This window comes from Brachyhypopomus gauderio, chromosome 1 (assembly GCF_052324685.1).
Source record: "Brachyhypopomus gauderio isolate BG-103 chromosome 1, BGAUD_0.2, whole genome shotgun sequence".
NCBI classification, from domain to species: domain Eukaryota; kingdom Metazoa; phylum Chordata; class Actinopteri; order Gymnotiformes; family Hypopomidae; genus Brachyhypopomus; species Brachyhypopomus gauderio.
The window spans coordinates 29,249,857-29,270,045 of record NC_135211.1 but is presented as its reverse complement, the minus strand read 5'-3'; the positions used below and the strand labels follow the sequence as shown (position 1 = coordinate 29,270,045).

Below are 20,189 nucleotides of genomic sequence, written 5' to 3'. Positions count from 1 at the left end.
TTAAGTTCACAATTTTATCAGGTCTTTAACAAACTCAGATTGTGGTGACTGTGCAGTGAATGCAGGGTTGCCAACTCTCACTCTTCACACGCTCACACGCCATACATCTGATTTCTCACGCTGAGAACCCCCCCCGCTAACAATTTACTCTCGCCACCACCACCCCGCAAAAGCTCAAATCTCACAAAAAAGTTGGCAACCCTGTGAAAATTTTTTCGCTGTTCACACAGAGGTCTGATATGCCAGGGCGGAGAAACTTGTGGACCAAGAACTGTCACATTAACAGTATGACCAGTGTTGTTTTCAAATAGCCCCACAGTATATACCTTATTGCCTTTTGTCTTAATGTACTTTAAATAATGTGTATAATAGCTGTCGCCTGACTTCGTGAAGCTCAATCCCAGCAAGACTGAGCTGCTGTTCATCCCTGGAGCTACAGGTCCTTCGCAGGCTTGACCCACCATCCCTCAAGATTCATGGAAGACACGCGACAAGATGCTTCTCTGTCCTGGCTCCCAGATGGTGGAACGAACTTCCACTGGCTATCCGAACAGCGAACTCTCTCGCGGTTTTCAAACGCAGACTGAAGATCCATCTCTTTGTAAAGCACTTATAAGCACTAATCTACTAAAGCATTGGTATAAATCGTAATTGCACTTTATCTCTGGGAACACTTGCTAATGATTGCACTCATACTGCATGTAGTCTTGTAGGTATTTCAGTCTTGCTAAGTATTGCTCTGTGTCTAATCTTATATTTTGTTGTCTTCTTTCTAGGTATCAGCACTGGCAACTGTTTATGGCAGTGCTTGAGCTCGAGTAGTTTGGACTTAAACCTGTTTATACTAGATAGAGATGCATATTCTGACTAAACACTTAGCACTTTTGTAAGTCGCTCTGGATAAGAGCGTCTGCTAAATGCCGTAAATGTAAATGTAAGTTATCACAGGATAAAGGGAGGTACAGTTGTAATGTTTCTTATCGTATTTTACAACTGACAGGTACCTCTCAGGAAATAAGATCAGATAAGATGGGCAGTCTGTGTGCTTCAGATGTCTCACTGACCTTGAACTAGGCAGAATGTGGAATACAGTGTAACAATAAACCTGACTATCCAAAAATCTAAATTCAAATGCTTGCAGATGTGCATCCCATGTGCTGAAATACCCCGAATGCCCCAGAGAGTGCTCATAACAGGGCTGAATCTGTATTCATTCATTTTCATGTTAGGGAAGTGTGAATCTTAGTGACAGCGCGCTACTGAATTGGCACGGGCCCATGCAGGGAGGTGTCAGATGAATGAAAGGAGTCTTCAATGATTCTGTTCTCAGCACTGAATGTTATTGTGCAAATTTGTATTTTCTGCCACAGCATACCTGATCTCATTTACCTCAACCTCAGGCATTAATATTAATAACAAACAGAAGAGCAGAGCCAGTATGCTGGGAATGTGCCTTTCAACGGTTTCACCATCTATCACCTTCTCAGCACTTCCCAGACATCGCTGTATAACAATTCAGAGGGAAGAAGCAGTTGTTTTCATTCGGAGGACTACAGTTCATTATTGCGAGTGATCAGGGCTCGGAAATAGTTGAGGGAAATGCAGTCACAATACGCCTGCCCCTGGCACCCAGACAGTGGTTTTAAATAGCAGTGGTATTAAAGGCAACAGAAATTGAACAATAATGGAAGTGAAGTTTGTGCAAATAAGGTTGGAGACCTTATGGGCAATTAGAAATGCACAAGACATTTTAATATTTTGTCCACAGGTTGCTTGTCAAAACATTCACTTTTTGTTTTGAATGTTATTTGAATGCTTTAAAAAAAATGCTGATAGCCCCAATGAAACATTTGGATCACAGATGTACAGATTCTCATTTAAACAAAGACATTGATCACCAGGTTTTAAATGGCAACTTGGCCATTACCTTTGCCCTGACTCTCTTCTTAAATGACTTGAAAGGTTAAACCAATCTATTATGACCAGACAACCTCATCCCAAACTGGGTTCAAGGGATGGCAGTGATTATGAGCAGAACTGTTCAGTGCTTGAGTGCATATGATTTCTAATGGGGATTAGCTCAGATTCTAAAGGGGAGAGTGTCATAGATCATTATAATCCTCCGATACCGTGGTTCCTCATTAGCTGTCACAGTAATATGTTTGGGTCCTGCTCTGCCCACAGCTGTGTTTATCTCTCACCTTGTTTTCATCCTTAGTTAGAAAAGCTTCTAGGATATCCAAACAGATGATGTGAACAGGCTGCGTTAGGCTTCAGACTGGGCTGTCCGTCCTCATCTACGGGCTTTTCAATGGCTCCAGCTTTCAGTGCGTACGGTTTCGTTTCTTGCCCAGGACTTGTGTAGTTAAAGCCAAAGAAAACAACATGTTGAAGTAAAAGCATTTAAAGGCACAGCGAGGCCTAACAGTACAGCATTCTGATCTGATCTCTCCCTGTTTGAGGCTAGAAATATGATGCTCTTTCCTTGTTGTCTCACTGACAAGCGCGTCTACGCTGCGTTCTTGTTCTGATCACCAAGGGTGTAACTGTTTCAACAGAGTACTGCAAAACCGAAAGCGTTTAAGTTTGTAAATGTGTATTGAAATGTAAAACTGTATGGTTAATGCTCCCATTGGTCCCTTCTGTGGGTATTTAATGCGCTACATAAAATTTTATATGAGGCAGTTGAGCTTTTTGTAGACATATATCTCAGCCTTGCTGTTTTTAAAGAGCTTTTTTGCACCAGGACACAACACATCCATTCATTGTCATTCTTTTGAAATAATATATGTATTTTTCTGAGGAAAAAACCCATCTGCATTTTTAGAATTGATTTCAAATCAATTGACTTGTAGACTCAATCAGTTTTTAGCACACCCAGCAAGTGTAATGGAGGTTTGGAGGACATTATTTATTGATCAGTATTAGGAAAGTGTCCCTAAGACAATGAAGACAGTGTTTCCATCAGTGGGTCTTATGGCCTTGTCAGACTCAGTGATTATTTAGACATGCCAGTCTTAGCCTTGCAGAGGCTTGGTCTCCATAAAGATTTTTTACACTATGACATGAATAATATATATTAGTATCTTATTCTAAGAATTACAGTAGTTGAACAGTAAGCTTTCTTTTTGAGAATTACATTGAGTTAAAAACACCTAAAACATCTCAATGGAGGGTCTGTGACAGTATTTGTATATGTCACTTTCATTTTCAAAAATTTGGTGATTATTTGGTTATTCAGTTATAAATCTGAAATGGGCTCTGGGGTTTAGAGGGTGAGGTGTTTCTGTGTGCATCGTGATTCTTTCATAAATGATTCTGCATCAGACTGTGGCTTTATGGATCCGTTTTTTTTAATGTGGGGTAAAGGAAAGGATGGATGTTGGGGTAGACACGGGGCAGGAGAATGTCATTAAAAGTGGCAGTCTGTCGAGTCAGAACTGGAATCAGAACTGTAATCATACCCTCATTTCATTTTAATCCTGACTGATAACGATGTAGACGTTTGTGTCATAAAGTGATGATAGTGAAACTAAAGCACGTGTGTTGTTATTCTCAAACATTTACAATATTTTAACTGATTTGAACTCAGTAGCTTCTGGTTTGAAATCAAGCATCAGAATTCAAAGGAGGGTGCTCCACTGATAAAACCTAAAAAATAGATCAGACTCATTTGTCTTATCTTTAAAAAAAAAGGGGGGGGGGGGGGGCTCAAAGGGTTAAATACATTTTTTTTTTTTGCTCAGATCATATCTGCCTATCTTGGTGGTTCACTTTCATAATTGCAAGTGTCCCGTATACGCTGTTTCAGAGGACATTTGAGACAGATACACTTACAATGATGCACGTGAACTGCCAATACAAGAAAATCTGGTCTGATGAGGAAATCGGAATTGAACAATGACGCTTGTGATGCTGCCACAGAGCTCAAAATTCTGCCACATCACAGAATTTGGTTTCTTGATTACTGTTTTCTATATAGTCTGGATTGAACAATAAATAAATATCTCTCTTGAGATGGATGCAACAATTTTTAGTAGATAAGTACTAAGAGAGATTGGCTAGTGCTGAAAACGTGTAATGTGCATTAACTGCCCTTAATGTTAGATATTAGATTAGATTAAATTAGATTAGATTATAGTACATTAGATTTTAAGTTGTAAAGCCAACTAAGCTTGTAAAGTTGCATTCATAGAAATGGGCTGGGATGTACTTCTGAATGTCTTGTTCAGGCTCATAGTTCCCTTTTCATATCTCATCTCTGTCTGATGCGTTTTTGTGCTTGGGAAGCTGAGATCTTCCTCACCCCCTGAGGGTATAGGCAGAAATTAGCCATCTCCCTTGGTTCTATCTCACCATGAATAGTTCCACTTTGATTTCACATCGCTCATTATCCTACCCTCTTGCCGGTCTGTGGAGCCCGTGGGAAGTTCAAAGAGCCTCATAACTTCTTTAACGTCTTTCGTGTGTCTGTGTCAATTCATGGTGACGGCAGATGTTTCAGTAGAACTAATCGCAAGTCTGTTGAGTCATAGCCCAATGTGAAAAAACTTGTGAGATACATGTTCACATGATTATTAGATCCCTGATGCTCTACAATATTGCACGTGAATCTGTCTGTACATACAGTACAGTGTACTGTTATTGTTTATTAGTTCTTGATGGAAAGATGATGGTTGATTGTTAAACGCTGCAAAGGTGTGACTTGTCATTAAAGCACCAGACTGCTTTCCAGGATGTCTTTCTACCTTTGATTTAAACAGCTTGTGATTGTTTTCCAACACTGGCCAAATCTCACTGTGGTCTGTCTGATTTATTTCCAATTGATGCCCATCAGGAAGCTATCAAGAAGATCCCACTCCAGAGGACCTCACCCATGTTTTGAGAAACAAGTGCGGAAACTCTTCTAATGAAGACCCAAGCCAGTGCCACATTGAGCGGATAAATCCAAGAGAAGAAATCTCCTCAAAATTGATTTTTTTGCTCCTTCCTCATCCACTGCGGTCTCCTAACAGACGTACCTAACCCAGTGGAGCAGCCCACATAGGCTGCAGAACAGCTTGTTACAGGAGGGAGATGTCTCTGACTGACGTAGGATTATTTTCCTTCAGAGATGTTACGTGGCTTGTGGCAGGTCCATTGGTCATTTCAGAAACTATTCAATATTGTGGGGGATTTTTTGTGTGTGTGTTTGTGTTTTTGTGTGTGTGTGTGTCTGCCCAATTACCAAGCAGTCTGGAATCTAGTGGATTTATGTGCTTCTGTTCCATGTAGCAGTTCTGTCTCAGAAATCACGTGTATTAAACAAATACAAAAGGCCATGTCACTATTTTATTTTACATTTTTTTGGATTGGAACATTTTGACTTTCTTTCTTCATTAATGCAATCTTGAAATGGTTAATGAAATCAATATTTGGATTACCGATGAACATGAAGAAGCATGTAGGTAAATTAAATGTAATCAATCAATTAATTAAATTATTCCTTAAAGCTGCACAGCTCCGTGTTTTGGATTTGACTCCCAAAGGCCCTAAATGTGGAAGCACGTGACCTCCTTCTCCTCCTGCCTTCTCCTCTATATCAGACCCAGGTCATGGTCACAATCAGACCCAGGTCATGGTCACAATCAGACCCAGGTCATGGTCACAATCAGACCCAGGTCATGGTCACAGTCAGACCCAGGTCATGGTCACAATCAGACCCAGGTCATGGTCACAATCAGACCCAGGTCATAGTCATAATCAGACCCAGGTCATGGTCATAATTCTCATTCAGAGATTTCATTCTCCCTATGGTCCATTTTGAACTGTCTGAAATATCCAGTTGCTGCCTTAGATCCATATCAGCCAGGAACTTTTTAAGTATTATTATTATAAACCGCAGGCAGAATAGAGGGCCCAATTCACAGAGTCATATTTTTTCCATCTCAGCCTCTCCTTGGCAAAGGGCCCATAAGTCAGGAGAGCAGGAGCCGAAGGGATGACATCATTAAGGCGATGACAGGCAGCATGGGCTGAGGGATGGGGCCTGCTCAGCAGACGGACACAGTGGAGTCGTCTGGCTGCATCTGGATAGACCAGGGCTCTGATCCTCTATCACCACTGAGGAGTCATGCTCACAGAGCGGCCTTGATTTCCAATGCATTCAATCACAAGGATTTCCAGCCATGCTAAAGTGTCCTGTACTGTCCTGTGTGCAGATGCATTACGAGTTCTCAAGTCCTGCACCTCATTACATAAAACATTATGAATATTATAACTTTGTTACTGAGTCACTGGTATAACCATTGTGATACCCCTGACATGGTATAAACATTCACTTCACTGCGTCTGGTAGCGTTGTGATGTCAGCAAAGCTAAAGCCAGTGTTTGGATCACGACTAATATACAGTGTGCTATGCAACCCCAGTGAGCATCAAACTCTTAAGTCAGCATAACTGGCTAAAATTGCCGGGCTGCATCTCATTGCAAAACATTGTTCACTCTCAGTGTGACAGTTATTATTCAGATTGGTTGAAAAGTACTGCTCTGTGTCCTTCAATAGGCCACATCCCAGCTCCTTCTGTTTGAATATCTCCATTGGAAACCAAAATTGCTTCTCGTTCAGAAGCAGATCTGGCTTGCGCAACCTTTTCTTTAAAGGTATTAGAACACACTTCCAGTGATAGGTAAATCTAGGTGTTTTAAAAGTTCCTGTATCGTCTTTGTCACCCCGTTCCCGGTGTCTTGAGTGAGATTAGTGGTCGTGGGCTTTGGGAGCTTTGGTCAGGCATCTTCTCTTCACACAGAAAGAGCAAATATATGGTGGGCAACCAGAACTCGACGTCTGGGAGAAGAACCGTGCCAACAGACAGCATCTGACAGCCAGTGACAGCGTGAGGTTAGAACTGGCAGCATGTTTATATGGGACCATTACTCAAAAGGAATATGTATGTAGGTGAATGAGTCAGAGAGGGTGGTTAAAAGCTCACACTATTCCCTTGGGCCCCACAGCCAGCAGCATATGGCCAGCCTGTCAGAGCGCTATCCCACACACAGGCCAGGAAATCAATGAAGAGTAAAACATAGGAGGCAGAGAGTCCAGCACAGGAAGAGATTTCAGAATAAGAGTCCTCTGTGGTGGAACTTTAAAAACAGATCAAGCTTAAATAGAAAAGTGGAACATGGCTCAAATTCGAAAGCGTTGCACAGAGGAAAAATAACTCATTAAGTCTCTTCCACTCACCCTCTCTGCATTGCATAAGTTGAAATTGATGGATGCCTTGTGCTTATCTTTGTCTAGCTTACTCCAGGGGTCAATGGTGCACATATTTCTCGGTTTGAATGGAGCCGTTTATATTTTCCGCGGCTGCAATGGAACCGAGGCGCCGATGCGAGTCCATAATTAATCACGCCACATCTACGCGTCTTCTCTCTCAAATAATCGGGGATGTTTTGAGATTCCGACGGTTCCTTTCAGAGTAATGGGATGCCATCACTTCAGTGCAGTGTGAGGAAAGCACTGTAGAGTCCAAGTGCAAAGGGCTTGCTAATGATTCCTTTGCCTTCACTATAGAGGGTTCAGGAGAGGTCCGGTGGCCCAGTGCCTGGCCCTCGTGCTCATTAAAACCTGACAGAGTTCGTGGAACGCTCAGAGTTGGTTGGGCGACTGACCGTTTGAAGCAAGGTGATGGGGGTGTAGAGTGGAGGGTGGGTCTTTGTTCGCGCAACATGGCAATCTGTTGTAGTTCATTTGACACAGCTACAACAGGTGGAGCAGTTCAGCACCACCCAGGCAAACTTCCCCAACCAGACACGGTCAGAAAACAAGAGACGGTGGCGTCATTGCCATTCTGATGTGTTTAAAACGATGTGGTCAAGGTAAAGATCATTTCCAATAATATGTTTAAATGCATATGAAATCTGATGCATGTATCTTACCTTCCTGCCTAAAGTCTGCTCCTGGGCCCCTGCTACTCCTGGGCCCCTGCTCCTCCTGGGCCCCTGCTCCTCCTGGGCCCCTGCTCCTCCTGGGCCCCTGCTACTCCTGGGCCCCTGCTCCTCCTGGGCCCCTGCTCCTCCTGGGCTCCTACTCCTCCACCCTCCTGCGTTGCTGTCTTGCAGTGCTCCTTGGCTCTGCCAACCTGAATTACAATAACATTTTAGGCACAGGAAGGCGACAAAAGGAAGTGTGTCAGGCTGTTGGTACAAAGACCTGAAACATGTCACCATTTAATCATGTTCTGTGTTCAACAAATGGAAAAAATAATAACAATTAACCTTGAATGTTCTGTATTTTGACTGTAGCTAATGCCTGCTTTCTCTCTCTCTCTCTTTGGCTATCCTCCTCCACTCCTCCCTCGTTCTCACTGTGTCTCTTTTTCCATTCCCTTCCCTCCAGTTATGGAGACATGGTGCCTAAGACAATTGCGGGGAAGATCTTCGGCTCCATCTGCTCCCTGAGCGGGGTGTTGGTAATAGCCTTGCCTGTGCCTGTCATCGTGTCCAACTTTAGCCGAATCTATCACCAGAACCAGAGAGCAGACAAGCGGCGTGCTCAGAAGGTACAGGTGAACACCTTTAGCACGTTGCTGAGCTTTGTCACACTAACGGAGGGGGACAAAGGCTGACCTGTAAGTCTGTGTGTGTACATGTACTTAATAGAATGTGTGTGTGTGTGTGTGTGTGTGTGTGTGTGTGTGTGTGTGTGTGTATGTATGTGTGTGTGTGTGTGTGTATGTGTGTGTGTGTGTGTGTGTGTGTGTGTGTGTGTGTGTGTGTGTGTATGTGTGTGTGTGTGTGTGTGTGTGTGTGTGTGTGTGTGTGTGTGTGTGTGAGAGAGAGAGAGAGAGAGAGAAAGAGCAAGAGAGAGAATGGTGCACCTTTGATCCCCCATTGGCCTCAAGCGAGCGACTAACACCCAGCATGCATTGCAGGGCTGTGATGAGCACAGGGGACCATGGTGGGCTGTGTGCCCTTGGAGTAGCCCCTCCCTCCACCCCCATCCACACCCCCACGAGCGAATGGCCGTTCATGCAAGGGATCATTAGCTTAACGGCAGCAGCAAAGACGTGACGAGTAATAGCCTCCTGTGATGGAGGGCGGGTGGGGGGAGGAGTCAGAAGGGTGGCAGGGAACTGTTGGTCATTTGCATGAGTCTGGCCTTCGCTCACCCAGACAGGGAATGGGGGCCGAGCTAGTGCTTCCTCATTCACTAATCCACTAATTTCAAAGCCTGCATGACTGTCATTTTGTGCTTCCTTTTTTTTTCTTTTTTCTTTTTTTTTTTGCTGTATGAGACGTACAATATAAAGCATAGATGTTGTAATATAACTCTTCATTGCTAATACAACATTTTGGTTTTTAATTCTTTTAATTCATTTTACTGAAATGCTACACACCTGTTGACACAAATTCTCTAGAACTCTTTAACTGGTATTTAAATAATATCTTTACCATGACAGCGGGTTGCCGTATGACTGCAGCATTTAGAAGGTAGATTTGGTGATGTGCGTTGCGGTTGTACTGATGTACTGGAGCAGATAGAGCTGCATGAGCCGAAAAAAACCAGAACGAATGAGGACTGAAAGAGTGCAGCATCCCAACCAACAGAACCATCATATTTACCCATGTGTTAAACAAAAGAAACCCACATTTATCCTATTCCTTTAGATTAATGTGTTCTCAGTGGCGTTCACTTCATTAGTCATTAAAAATCATTGTTGCATAATGCAACAATTTGCATCAGTTGGAGGCTAGATTGTTTATTGAATGTTTTGTTACGCTTGCAATGGAATGTAATTATTTCAGTAAGACAGTCTGCTAACATTCAGTTAAAACCCAGCTGGGAGCTAGCCTCCAGACTGAGTCTAGAGCTACCATATCGTTTGTCCACGAGAATTAGTAAACCTTGTTCTCTCTACTGACTGCATAGTTACAGAATCTGGTTTGCCTTACGCTTAAATAACCACTAACAATACTGAGTCTGGCGACAACACAGTCGACCTTTCAGAGCTGGAACAGAGATTTGACCTAAAGGCACCTGGGGTTTGCACACAGAGGATGAGAGAAAGTCAAAAAAGCAATAGAGAGGTGGTTAGGGGCAGAGAGAGAGAGAGAGAGAGGGAGGGAGAGAGAGAGTGATAGAGGGAGGAAGAGAGAAAGGAGAGAGGAGGAGATGGAAGAAGAGAGGGAGGAAGAGAAGCGGGAAGAGAGGGGAAAGAGGGAGGAAGAGAGAGAGAAAGGAAGGAGAGAGAATATAAGTGAGTGGGCAGAGGCAGGAGCTCAGGGAGGTTCTTGCCCTTAATGGGGTTCTATTGCCACAAATAGCTGCCCCCCTACAAGCCTTTGCTGGTGAATCAGAAGTGAAAGTCATTGAGAATAAGGTCTCCTTCACAACGGCGTGGTCCCCAGGACAGATGCAGAGCCATCCTGAGAAAGCAACACATCTGGGGCTCTCTGCACAACCTCATGCCTCATTATCTTAGACAAGGCCAGCACACACACACGTTTAAGTCATACATTAATTCATACATAAGTCCAGCTTCTAGTGTATGTCTGCAATAAGCGATTGGGCTTTTGTGAATGACAATACACTGTTAAGGAACAGAAGTTTCCCTCTCACGCTATTAATAGAATGGATTTCATGTGTCATTTCCTTTATCCCCAATGGATAAATTATTAATGTCCTTCCTCGTCATTCCACTGGAACTCAACCAATGTGTGGCTCCTGAACAAAAATTAGCGGTGCATTGTGGGTAGCGGGGGGGGGGGGGGGGGGAGTGTTAGGGGTAGTGATGAGGCTGAGTTACAGAGAAGCTGTTGGCGTAAGATCTGCTCTTAGTTCTGTCTGTAATCTTTCTTCATTCCTCTCAAATGATGCACCACTCCAGACTCCAGTTAGCAGGACGTCTGAGACTTCTGCCATAGTCCCTGCTCTCACACCCAAACAAATCACAGCAGAATCAGCAGCGTTTGCGGATATATGCCACGACGGATAAACCTGGTCTGGGGTGAAGCCATCCAATTTCCTACTGCCTTAATCTCCTGTGTCCTCTAGATCTGCTTCACTCGGGGACTGATCTGACAGACCACCTATCCTAAGCAAAGTACTTATTCCAGATTCCAGGGGTTTTTTTTTTTAGACTCTGACTGTTGCTCTATTTCATTGCTGGAGTGTTCGACTTTCATTTCATTTTTTTAATCGCACAAATCGCAGAGCCAATTTTGCTGGGCCAATGAGGAAGCTGATTCAGAGTACATTCCCTGAGAGCAGAGTGTGCCACTTCCTCTAAATGGACCAGGGTCACATCAGTACAGGAGGGTGAGGTCCAATTGCGGGTGTGAGAGGGCCCGGGGTGCGGGTGCAGGTGTGGGTGTGTGTGGGGGGGCGCAGGTGCGATGGTGTATGTGTGTGTGGATGCAGGTGTGGGTGCAGGCGCAGGTGTGTGTGCAGATGTGTGGGCGCAGGTGTGTGTGTGTGGGGGTATGCAGGCGCAGATGTGTGTGTGGGTGCAGGTGGGGGTGTGCAGGTGTGTGTGTGTGTGTGTGTGTGTGTGTGTGTGCATGTTCAGGCATGAGGGCAGGTGTGTGTGTGTGTGTGTGTGTGAGGGTAGGTGTGTGTGTGTGTGTGTGTGCATGCTCAGGCGTGAGGGCAGGTGTGTGTGTGTGTGAGGGTAGGTGTGTGTGTGTGTGTGTGTGTGTGTGTGTGTGTGTGTGTGTGTGTGTGTGTGTGTGAGGGCAGGTGCTAGGGTGAGAGACTGGCAGCAAACAGACAGACAGGAGTGAACATGTGAACTTGAACCACTTACAGAGGCCTGTAAGGTAGACAAGCCTAGTGGTACCACATTAACACCCCCACTGCTTCATGTACATTATCACCCCCACTGCTACATGTACATTAACACACACCACCGCTAGATGTACATTAAAGGTTATATTAATCCAAATTAATAAAAGATTATTAATTAATAATTAAAACAATGGACACAGCTTTTTGTAAGGAACATCTAGGCACATTAAGTTCATGTTATTCATTGGTCAAATTCTACATTTTCAGAAGAATCAAATGAGAGGAACAGGGTGAGAATGTGAGAATATCAACACAGAGGGTGGTTGTACAGTCTTTTTGTGTAGAGATATAAATACCTGCAGACAATATTGGCCATAGAAATGGTTAATGCTATGTTACATATCTACTGCCATTCCTGCTCTTCGCTTCTTGTAACTATTCCAACTGTTCCAATCACAGCAGTATAAATCAGTTTATATTAACTATATTACTGTTTATTGTCATTGCTGTGAAGTGATGTCATCATGCCCCGCCCACAGCTGCACCACATGATCCAGCTCGGCCTTGTTCCGCACCGCTGGGTTTCTGGTCAGCTGATCAATTCCCACCACTATGTAACAAACAGAAAACTCTTTGCTGAGTCTTGGCTACCATTTCAATGTCGTTCACCTCTGTGTCCAGTTCTGTGTTGCTATAAGTATAGATTACTTAGTGTAGATAATATAATGAGCATTACGGTGTGTCCTGCTCATCCATTCTGCTCTCTGTATGCTGTTTGTGTGTTGGGTATCAAGAAACGGGAGACCTCTTCCTCCCTGTGTTTGTACACCTCCTCTTCCTCCCAGAGAGCAGGTGTTACTCAATATCTTTGTGAAGCAAACACACTAAACAGCTTCCCTAATATCAGCCGTCCCTCCAAAGGGAAGCTCCTCCTCTGTTTCAGAGAGGCGTGTGTGTGTAGCTGTCGGCACGCCTGACAGACTTTCAGACGTGAATCTCGCCTTGCGTGAAATAAAAGCTCTTCAGACTCATTTTGAGCCCCTTTCTTGCGCATTGTCTCTCATTTCTCCATCCATTCTCCATCATCTCTCATTTCTCCATCCATTCCCCCCATCTCAGCTCATTTTCCACTTGTTTCGGTCTTCCTCGTGTCCCTGTCCCAAAACCGCTGGGTAATGGAGCTCTGAGGGCGTCCAGCTCTCTCAATGATGCTGCTTAAAACCAAAGTCAGATGGAATCTTTTTGTACTATATTGGAAATGCAGTAACACCTGTCTCTGGTCCAGACATGTCCATTTCTCATGTTCATCTAAAAAGACAATTGTTACAGATGAGAGCCAGAAGGTTCCAGGGGTTCAAATGTGTAGAAATGTGCAAAAGTTACTTTAAAAGTCACATTTGGTGCACATTACAATTAGGAGTAAGGTCTTCTGTTATGTTCTCATTCATAGAAATTGCAACTACCCCACTGTAGTCACCCCAGTTTGAGATTAGGATGTAAGAACACCACTAAAAATCTATCTTAGCCTTTGTCTTACCCGTATGTCCCCATGGGTCTTCTACTGTCATTTTATTCAGACCTGTAATTTTCCATATGAGTCTTATTAATAACACCTGCAGACATGCAACAAATATTTACCCTGTCCAGTCTGTCACTGAATAGAAAATGTAAACAAGGTGTCTTGCTATTAGTCTGTAAATCTTGCCGTCCATGTGTGATGTGCGGTTTGTGACTGTGAGCATCAGCCTAGCTGTGATGGATGGATGGATGGATGGATGGATGGATGGATGGATGTGGGGCCAGATTGAAACACAGTGGGTTTATTACTCTTCCCGATGGATGCCTGACCCTGGACCTCTCTGCCCACACAGAAAGCCCGATTGGCCCGGATAAGAATAGCCAAGAAGGGCAGCTCCAATGCCTACCTACAAAGCAAGCGAAATGGCCTTCTCAATGAGCTGCTGGACCTGACGGTGAGTGCCTCTATATTAAAGTGCTTCCTCCAGGGCTAAAGCTCTCCCTCTGAGGTTGAAAAACGTCCTCCCGGGTTAAAGCGCTCTCTCTGGAGTTGAAGAACTTCCTGAAGTTGAAGAATTTCCTCCAGGGTTAAAGTTCTCTGTCTGGAGTTGAAGAACTTCCTCAGGGGTTAAAGTTTTCTCTCTGGAGTTGAAGAACTTCCTCCAGGGTTAAAGTTCTCTCTCTTTGGATTTGAAGAACAAAGTTCAAGTTCACTGCTCACTTGTTGCGTTTGGGTGTGTTAACACGTTACACTTCAGTATGCCTTTGTGCAGAAAAAGAAGAACAGCAAAGTAACATCACATAAAGGGTTACAAACGTACACAACAGGGTAACAAAACTTTGGTTACTTGTTCAACAGTAATTAGATTTCCTGTCCTGCTTCTCACCTTCAGAGGTTGATCTAGCGCCCCCTGCCTGTGACATCATTCAGTTGCACGCACTCCTCACTGCTTCAGTTGCTCCCATCCACAGTGCAGCCGTGCCGCGGTGAAAGCTAATGAAATCAGGTCAGATTTAACTCACGCTCGCCTCCATCCTAATTAGAAGTGGTGCTGATTTAAAAAGTGCTTCAGCGTCTAAGCGGAAAGGTCTCACAATCAGCCATTCTACCTGACCCACTCCTGGCTTTATTCTCCAAGAGCGTCGCTCAAGATTAAAGCCCGCTGAAAATAATACCACCAATTAAAGCTCATTAGCGAACGTTTGAATGCCACCCACCCCCCCACCCCCCCACAGCCCCTCCAACCCCTCCACCCGCGAGCATTGTAAGGGTTCTTGAGGTTTCAGTGTTTCCTTTGTTCCCTCATGACTACACTGGGTCTGTGGACAAAACAAACTGGGATACAGGGGATGGGGGCTAATGAACTGGGGTGTAGAGGGGGGACTGGCTAGCAGAGGTGTTGGGGTGGAGATTGGCTGGCAGGGGGAAGGCCTGTGGAAGAAGTGTTTGGTAGGAGAGGGCTATGGAATGGGGCAAGAAACCCTGAGAGGAAGGGGTGGGAGTGGGAGTTGGGGGGGGGGGGGGGGGGGTCTGGGCATGAGATGACAGGAGGCAGTGGTTCCATTTGTGTGAGGATCGTGTCTCCGTTTTGTGGGTGATTTGGTGCGAGGGGGTTTGTGATGAAGTTGTCAGGGATTCTGGCAGGTGGAATTACAGGCATGTCATTCCCGGGAGCGCAGTGCTCCCTCGGAGTGGGCGGAGGGGCTGGGAGGCGGCTGAAATCTGTTCAGAGAGAAGGTTCTGGAACAGCCCTCGTACATGTCTAGAGATCCGCTCCCCAAATGTTCTGACAGTGCCTGAGAAGCCCTTTGCTGTTCTCTGCATGACATGCACGCAAACACAAATGCCCAAGGCAACCTTCAAATTAGGGAGTGACTCAGTAATACGCTCATGGACTGAGACTTTGAATTGAATCACATGGTGGAATTCAAGGCTGTCACAAGCCCCTGTCAACAGTGTCAAAAGTGAATGTATTTAAAATGCAACTAACTGCTCTTTTATTGACTGAACTTCCAAACTGCATATACACTGTGTACAACATATACAATTCTAATAAAACCTGTTAGCCACATAACTGCACAGAAAGAATCCGTTTTAAATCAATTTGTTAGATCTACACTCTCCATCCACTTGTAGAAATGAAACTTTATGTGAATCACCTTGTAGTGATACAGTTAGTCTACAGAACCCACACCCATCATCAACAGACCACAGTTTCAGGACGCGAGAACGGAGAATGGCCCGCACCCTGTTAACCTGTCCCACATCACTACTATGGTAGTACTGGGTCTCCAGCCCAAAAGAAATCTGGTGGGCAGAGTTCCTGTGCTGATGAATTATGCACGACAGCAGATGAGCTACAGGCTGTAATTTTACAGTGCTAAATTAATATCTGTAGTTCATAATAGCACCTCAAAGCTTGATTTACTTAATGAAACGGCCACTGAGTGAGAACGCCAGCGTTACGTGGTGGGTGTGTATTAGTACAGTATTACCACACTCCACACTTTATGGGTTTGTGCGTGTGTATGTGTGTGTGTGTGTGTGTGTGTGTGTGTGTGTGTGTGTCTTAGGGCTCAGAGGAGGAGGAGCAACACATGAATAAAACCACATCATTACTGGAGAGCCAACACCACCACCTACTGCACTGTCTAGAGAAGACCACCGTACGTCTGTACACACACACACACACACACACACACACACACTCACACACACACACACACTCACACTCACACACACACACACACACACACACTCACACACACACACACACACATACACACACACACACACACACACACACACACACACACACACACTCAGAAGCCATCTGCACAGAGCCGTCAACATCCACACAGTGCCACTCCGATCCACAAAGGGCCATCTGAACAGAGCCATCGACAGAGAGATTTCTGCATCCATACAGAGCCAGCAACATCGGAGCAAACTACCCCATCCACACAGAGCTATCCACATACTGCAGTCCACATCCCTGAATACTGCTGCCCTGATCCAGTGAAGAAATGCTCTCTACAGCACTGACATGATGAGTTTCAGTTCAGATGATAACAATGTACATATCAAATTGTGATCATGGCAATAGTTGTATAATAGGGTCGATGGCAAATTATTCTGAATAGGTAAAGAAAGAACTGTGAACTCTCTTCTCTGAATAGGTAAAGAAAGAACTGTGAACTCTCTTCTCTGAATAGGTAAAGAAAGAACTGTGAACTCTTCTCTCTTCTCTCTCTCTCTCTCTCTCTCTCTCTCTCTCTCTCTCTCTCCTCTCTCTCTCTCTCTCTGTCTTTCACTTTCCTCCATTGAGGCTCATGAGTTTGTAGATGAGCAGTTGTATGAGCAAAACTGTGTGGAGGGGGTGGGGCAGCTACAGAGCCCGCCCTCCCGGAGCCCCTCCCTCTCCAGCCATGAAGGCTTCACAGGGACGTGCTGCACACGCCGCTCCGGCAAGAGGATCCCACTGCCCAACGCCAGCCTCTCCACTACACACACGCACACACAAGGCCTGCAGGAGCTCAGCGCCATCCGCATTCAGTACGGGGATGAACCCAGTCTTGGCACCAGGTCAGATTGTTGTAATACTCATATTGCACACTAGAGGGCAGAGAGAGTCTTGCAGTGGGTTGAGAGCATATGAAGCAAAAAGTGAACTGTAAAGTGTACTCGTCGCTATGAAGTGTGCTTGTTGCTAGAAATGTCCTAGTTTAAGTGTTATGCTAATTGATGCTGTTCCTTTTGACTCTTTTGAAGAAATGCTTTTGAGGTTAGTATCTAGCATTCAAAATACATGACTGTAATCACCAGTACTCGGGTCAGATTTATTAATTTCAGTTTTCCCTTAACCAACTTAGATGGTTACCTGAAACTCAGCTCAGAATGAATATTTGCAGACTCATGTCCGAATGGATTTCTATAATAATGCTTTAAAATGTTTCGAGGAACCTGACCACAAGCTTGGCGACAGTTACCAAGTGAGTGGCTGCTCTGGTGGGGGATGAGGCTCTGTTGTAGCTCTGCTCTGGTGGGGGATGAGGCTCTGTTGTAGCTCTGCTCTGTGCGTCTCTGGTTCCAGTGCCCGTTCTAGTCTCAACCTAAAGCCCTGCGAGCGGACCGGGATCAACTGCAAGGACCAGCACATCACCACGGCCATCATCAGCCTCCCCTCCTCGGCCATCTTCCCCCCAGACGGGGACGGCCACGTGCCAGCCACGCCCTCCTCCTTTGCCCCGCCCATCACCACCACCTCCAGCTCCAACGTCGTCAAGGTGTCGGCCTTGTGATCACGCCCCCTCCGTGGACAAGGGCGGAGCGGGGGAGGAGGAGATGCGAGAGACGACCAAGCCGTTCCTGGTACCGACGTGCAGGGAGCTGTGTGCACTGTGGAGGGCACAGAGTGTAGGGGACTGTGAAGCTGTTGCTGGTTGCTGAGCGTGGCGGCTGGATCGCGACCTCGTGCGCGTTTCACGAGAACGTTCCTGGATTTTCTTGTTCTTCTGAGCTGGTAGGAGTATTCTGGAACTTTGGTCAAAAGACGTGTGGACAGGAGGGAGGGAGGGCGGTTCGTGTTTTAACCAGAAGGGGGCGCAATGACACTGGTGTGAAGTATTTCGTTTTGGCCTGTTTTCATCTGCCCTGATAGGCATACCCAGTACAAACTGAAATCAAAGTGGTTTGATATTGTGTGACATTCACAAGCTCCAATGGGGTGTTAATTAGAAGTCTACTTATCTAAAACAGTTCATTTGGACAAAGTTACGCTGCCCTGTCTCACCCAACGTTCAGTCAGATGTCACTGGACAGAGAGAGGCCAGCATTTCACATCAGCACAGAAAGGCTTCTGATTGCTCTAGCCAGAAAGTTTGCTATGTCCTTTTACAGGCCTGTCTTTACAGTTTCGTTTCATCGTTATTGTGCTTTTTTTTTTGCCCAATGATGCTGTCTCTTTTCTCTCTATATCTCTCACTCTGGTTTCGATTAGTTTCCCTGCCTTCTTGTCAGGATCCCTGTACCACACCATCAATAGGCTTTGCTCTGCGATAAGTCAATCGCATGGAGTAATAAAGAAAACGCCCTGGTAGGAGCTCTGAGCTCTTCATAGCTGTGTCTAATGTGAGTGTATTTGTCTGTTCAGTGTGACTGTGTAGGTGACTACTGATTCAACCGCTCATGACTATCGGGGACTAATAGGAGGACCTGGATTCTAAAACCGTCACTTCACTCATTTTGAACAGTTACACCTCTGATTTCCATATTGGTGACCTAATATTGTTTAATGGTCAAAATGTGTATAAATATTATTTTGTGCATGCAGTAGCATGCTATGGTGTCATTGCCATCCAGAAGTTCAGTGATGGTTTGATTTAAAAAAAAGCACTTTCATATCTTCATGCCAACCTGGTATAACTATGTTTAAATTCTATTATCAATCAGTTCATTTTCAGGTCGGTGTTAGAGGTAAAGTGCTTTGTTTGAAGTGTATTTTCTCTTGCAAGAAGACTGAGGAAAAGACAAGAGGATCATAAAGAGAAACACGGAGGTGATCAAACGCTGTATTTGTTGAAATGTCTTTTATTTCATTAGATTACAACGTCTATGTTTTTTTCTTTTGTTTTGTCTTTTTCGTTGAAACTGTTGATGTCTTGTGTATATTCTGTAAGATGTTGTTCCTAATTTATGACTTTGTCCTGTGAAAAGATCTAAGAAGCGTCTGAAAAAAAAAACCCTTCAAACTGCGACTAACACGTCTCAAATTATTTCTGCACAATGGTTTCTAGGCTTTGGCTGGCTGCTACAACAGATTCCAAATTTAATTTTCCTCATAACAGCTGAAAAGAATTCATCTGTGGCTCTGTCTTCTGTGATCCTCTCTACCCATTAAAAGTGGGTTGGTGTCAATATAACTAAAAGCCACGCTGCAAACATGGTTTAATCCATCAAAGAGTTTCCAAAATTGACAGAGCCAAACCCATGGAGCCATGCTTTCATTTCATTCACAAAATATGTTGTGTTTGTTCTTTTCTCAGAATTTATTTAAATTGACCGCAATGAATGAAATTTAATTAAATAAGACAAGCATCTGCAGATATGCAGACAAATATAAGTTTGGAAGGGCCTCTGGAAACATTTGGCCACTTCATAGTAATTAGACATGTGATTTTTCTTACAGTGGTCTAGACTTTAATTAAATTGCTCTTTATAGGAAATGCTTTTTGGTTTGCAGCCAAGCCTGACTGGTGTCGAGATTAAACTGGTTCATGATGAAATTACGCTGTCATGTGGGTTTTGAATGCAGTAGATCTGATAGAGCACACATACAGTAGATCTGATAGAGCACACATACAGTAGAGCTGATAGAGCACACATACAGTAGATCTGATAGAGCACATAGTACTGCCACATCTCCACTGCAAAACTAGACAATATAGGACATGATGACATCTGTGTTTCTCAACTATAACGTTTACATGAATTATGCACAGCCTCTTTGAAACGACCATGTACATTAGTGTAGGTACTAATTTACTACAATCATTTACATAGCTAATATCGAGAGTTATGTTGTTCTAAATAGTTCCTTAAATTTCGCGTTTTTTGCTTGTGCACTTAAACCAGCAGATGGCGTCATTGTTCTAAACCGTTCCTAAAAGAACAAAGCCCTTAAGTCCGACCTAAATTCCAAGATTCCATATTGGCAGACGTAAACGATTTAACAATTTATTTATTTGCAAATATTGTTTGACTTTAACAGCCAGTATTGTTAATATGTTAAAAATCTGAGAACAGAAATATATTTACAGTCAGTTAATACATCTTGCTAAAACGGGCTTTTATTTTTACAACTGTTTGGCTTGTATGGTAAAAGTACACAAACTAATAAAT

At 44.2% G+C, this 20,189-nt stretch overlaps 1 protein-coding gene across 2 annotated transcripts in view; it reads left to right on the top strand.

Annotated features, from left to right (window-relative positions):
* LOC143516304 (A-type voltage-gated potassium channel KCND3-like) overlaps positions 1-19,948 on the top strand; it is an 81,285-nt gene extending 61,337 nt beyond the window's left edge. Inside the window, exons 3-7 of one of the 2 annotated variants that reach the window (XM_077007873.1) lie at positions 8,381-8,543; positions 13,642-13,743; positions 15,863-15,955; positions 16,618-16,874; positions 17,383-19,948. In XM_077007873.1, the coding sequence (XP_076863988.1) occupies positions 8,381-8,543; positions 13,642-13,743; positions 15,863-15,955; positions 16,618-16,874; positions 17,383-17,590 (823 nt within the window). In that variant the 3' untranslated portion in view covers positions 17,591-19,948. Of the gene's footprint in view, positions 1-8,380; positions 8,550-13,641; positions 13,744-15,862; positions 15,956-16,617; positions 16,875-17,382 lie in introns of both variants that reach the window. The other variant, XM_077007865.1, reaches the window with a different exon arrangement.
* Positions 19,949-20,189: the final 241 nt, after the last annotated feature.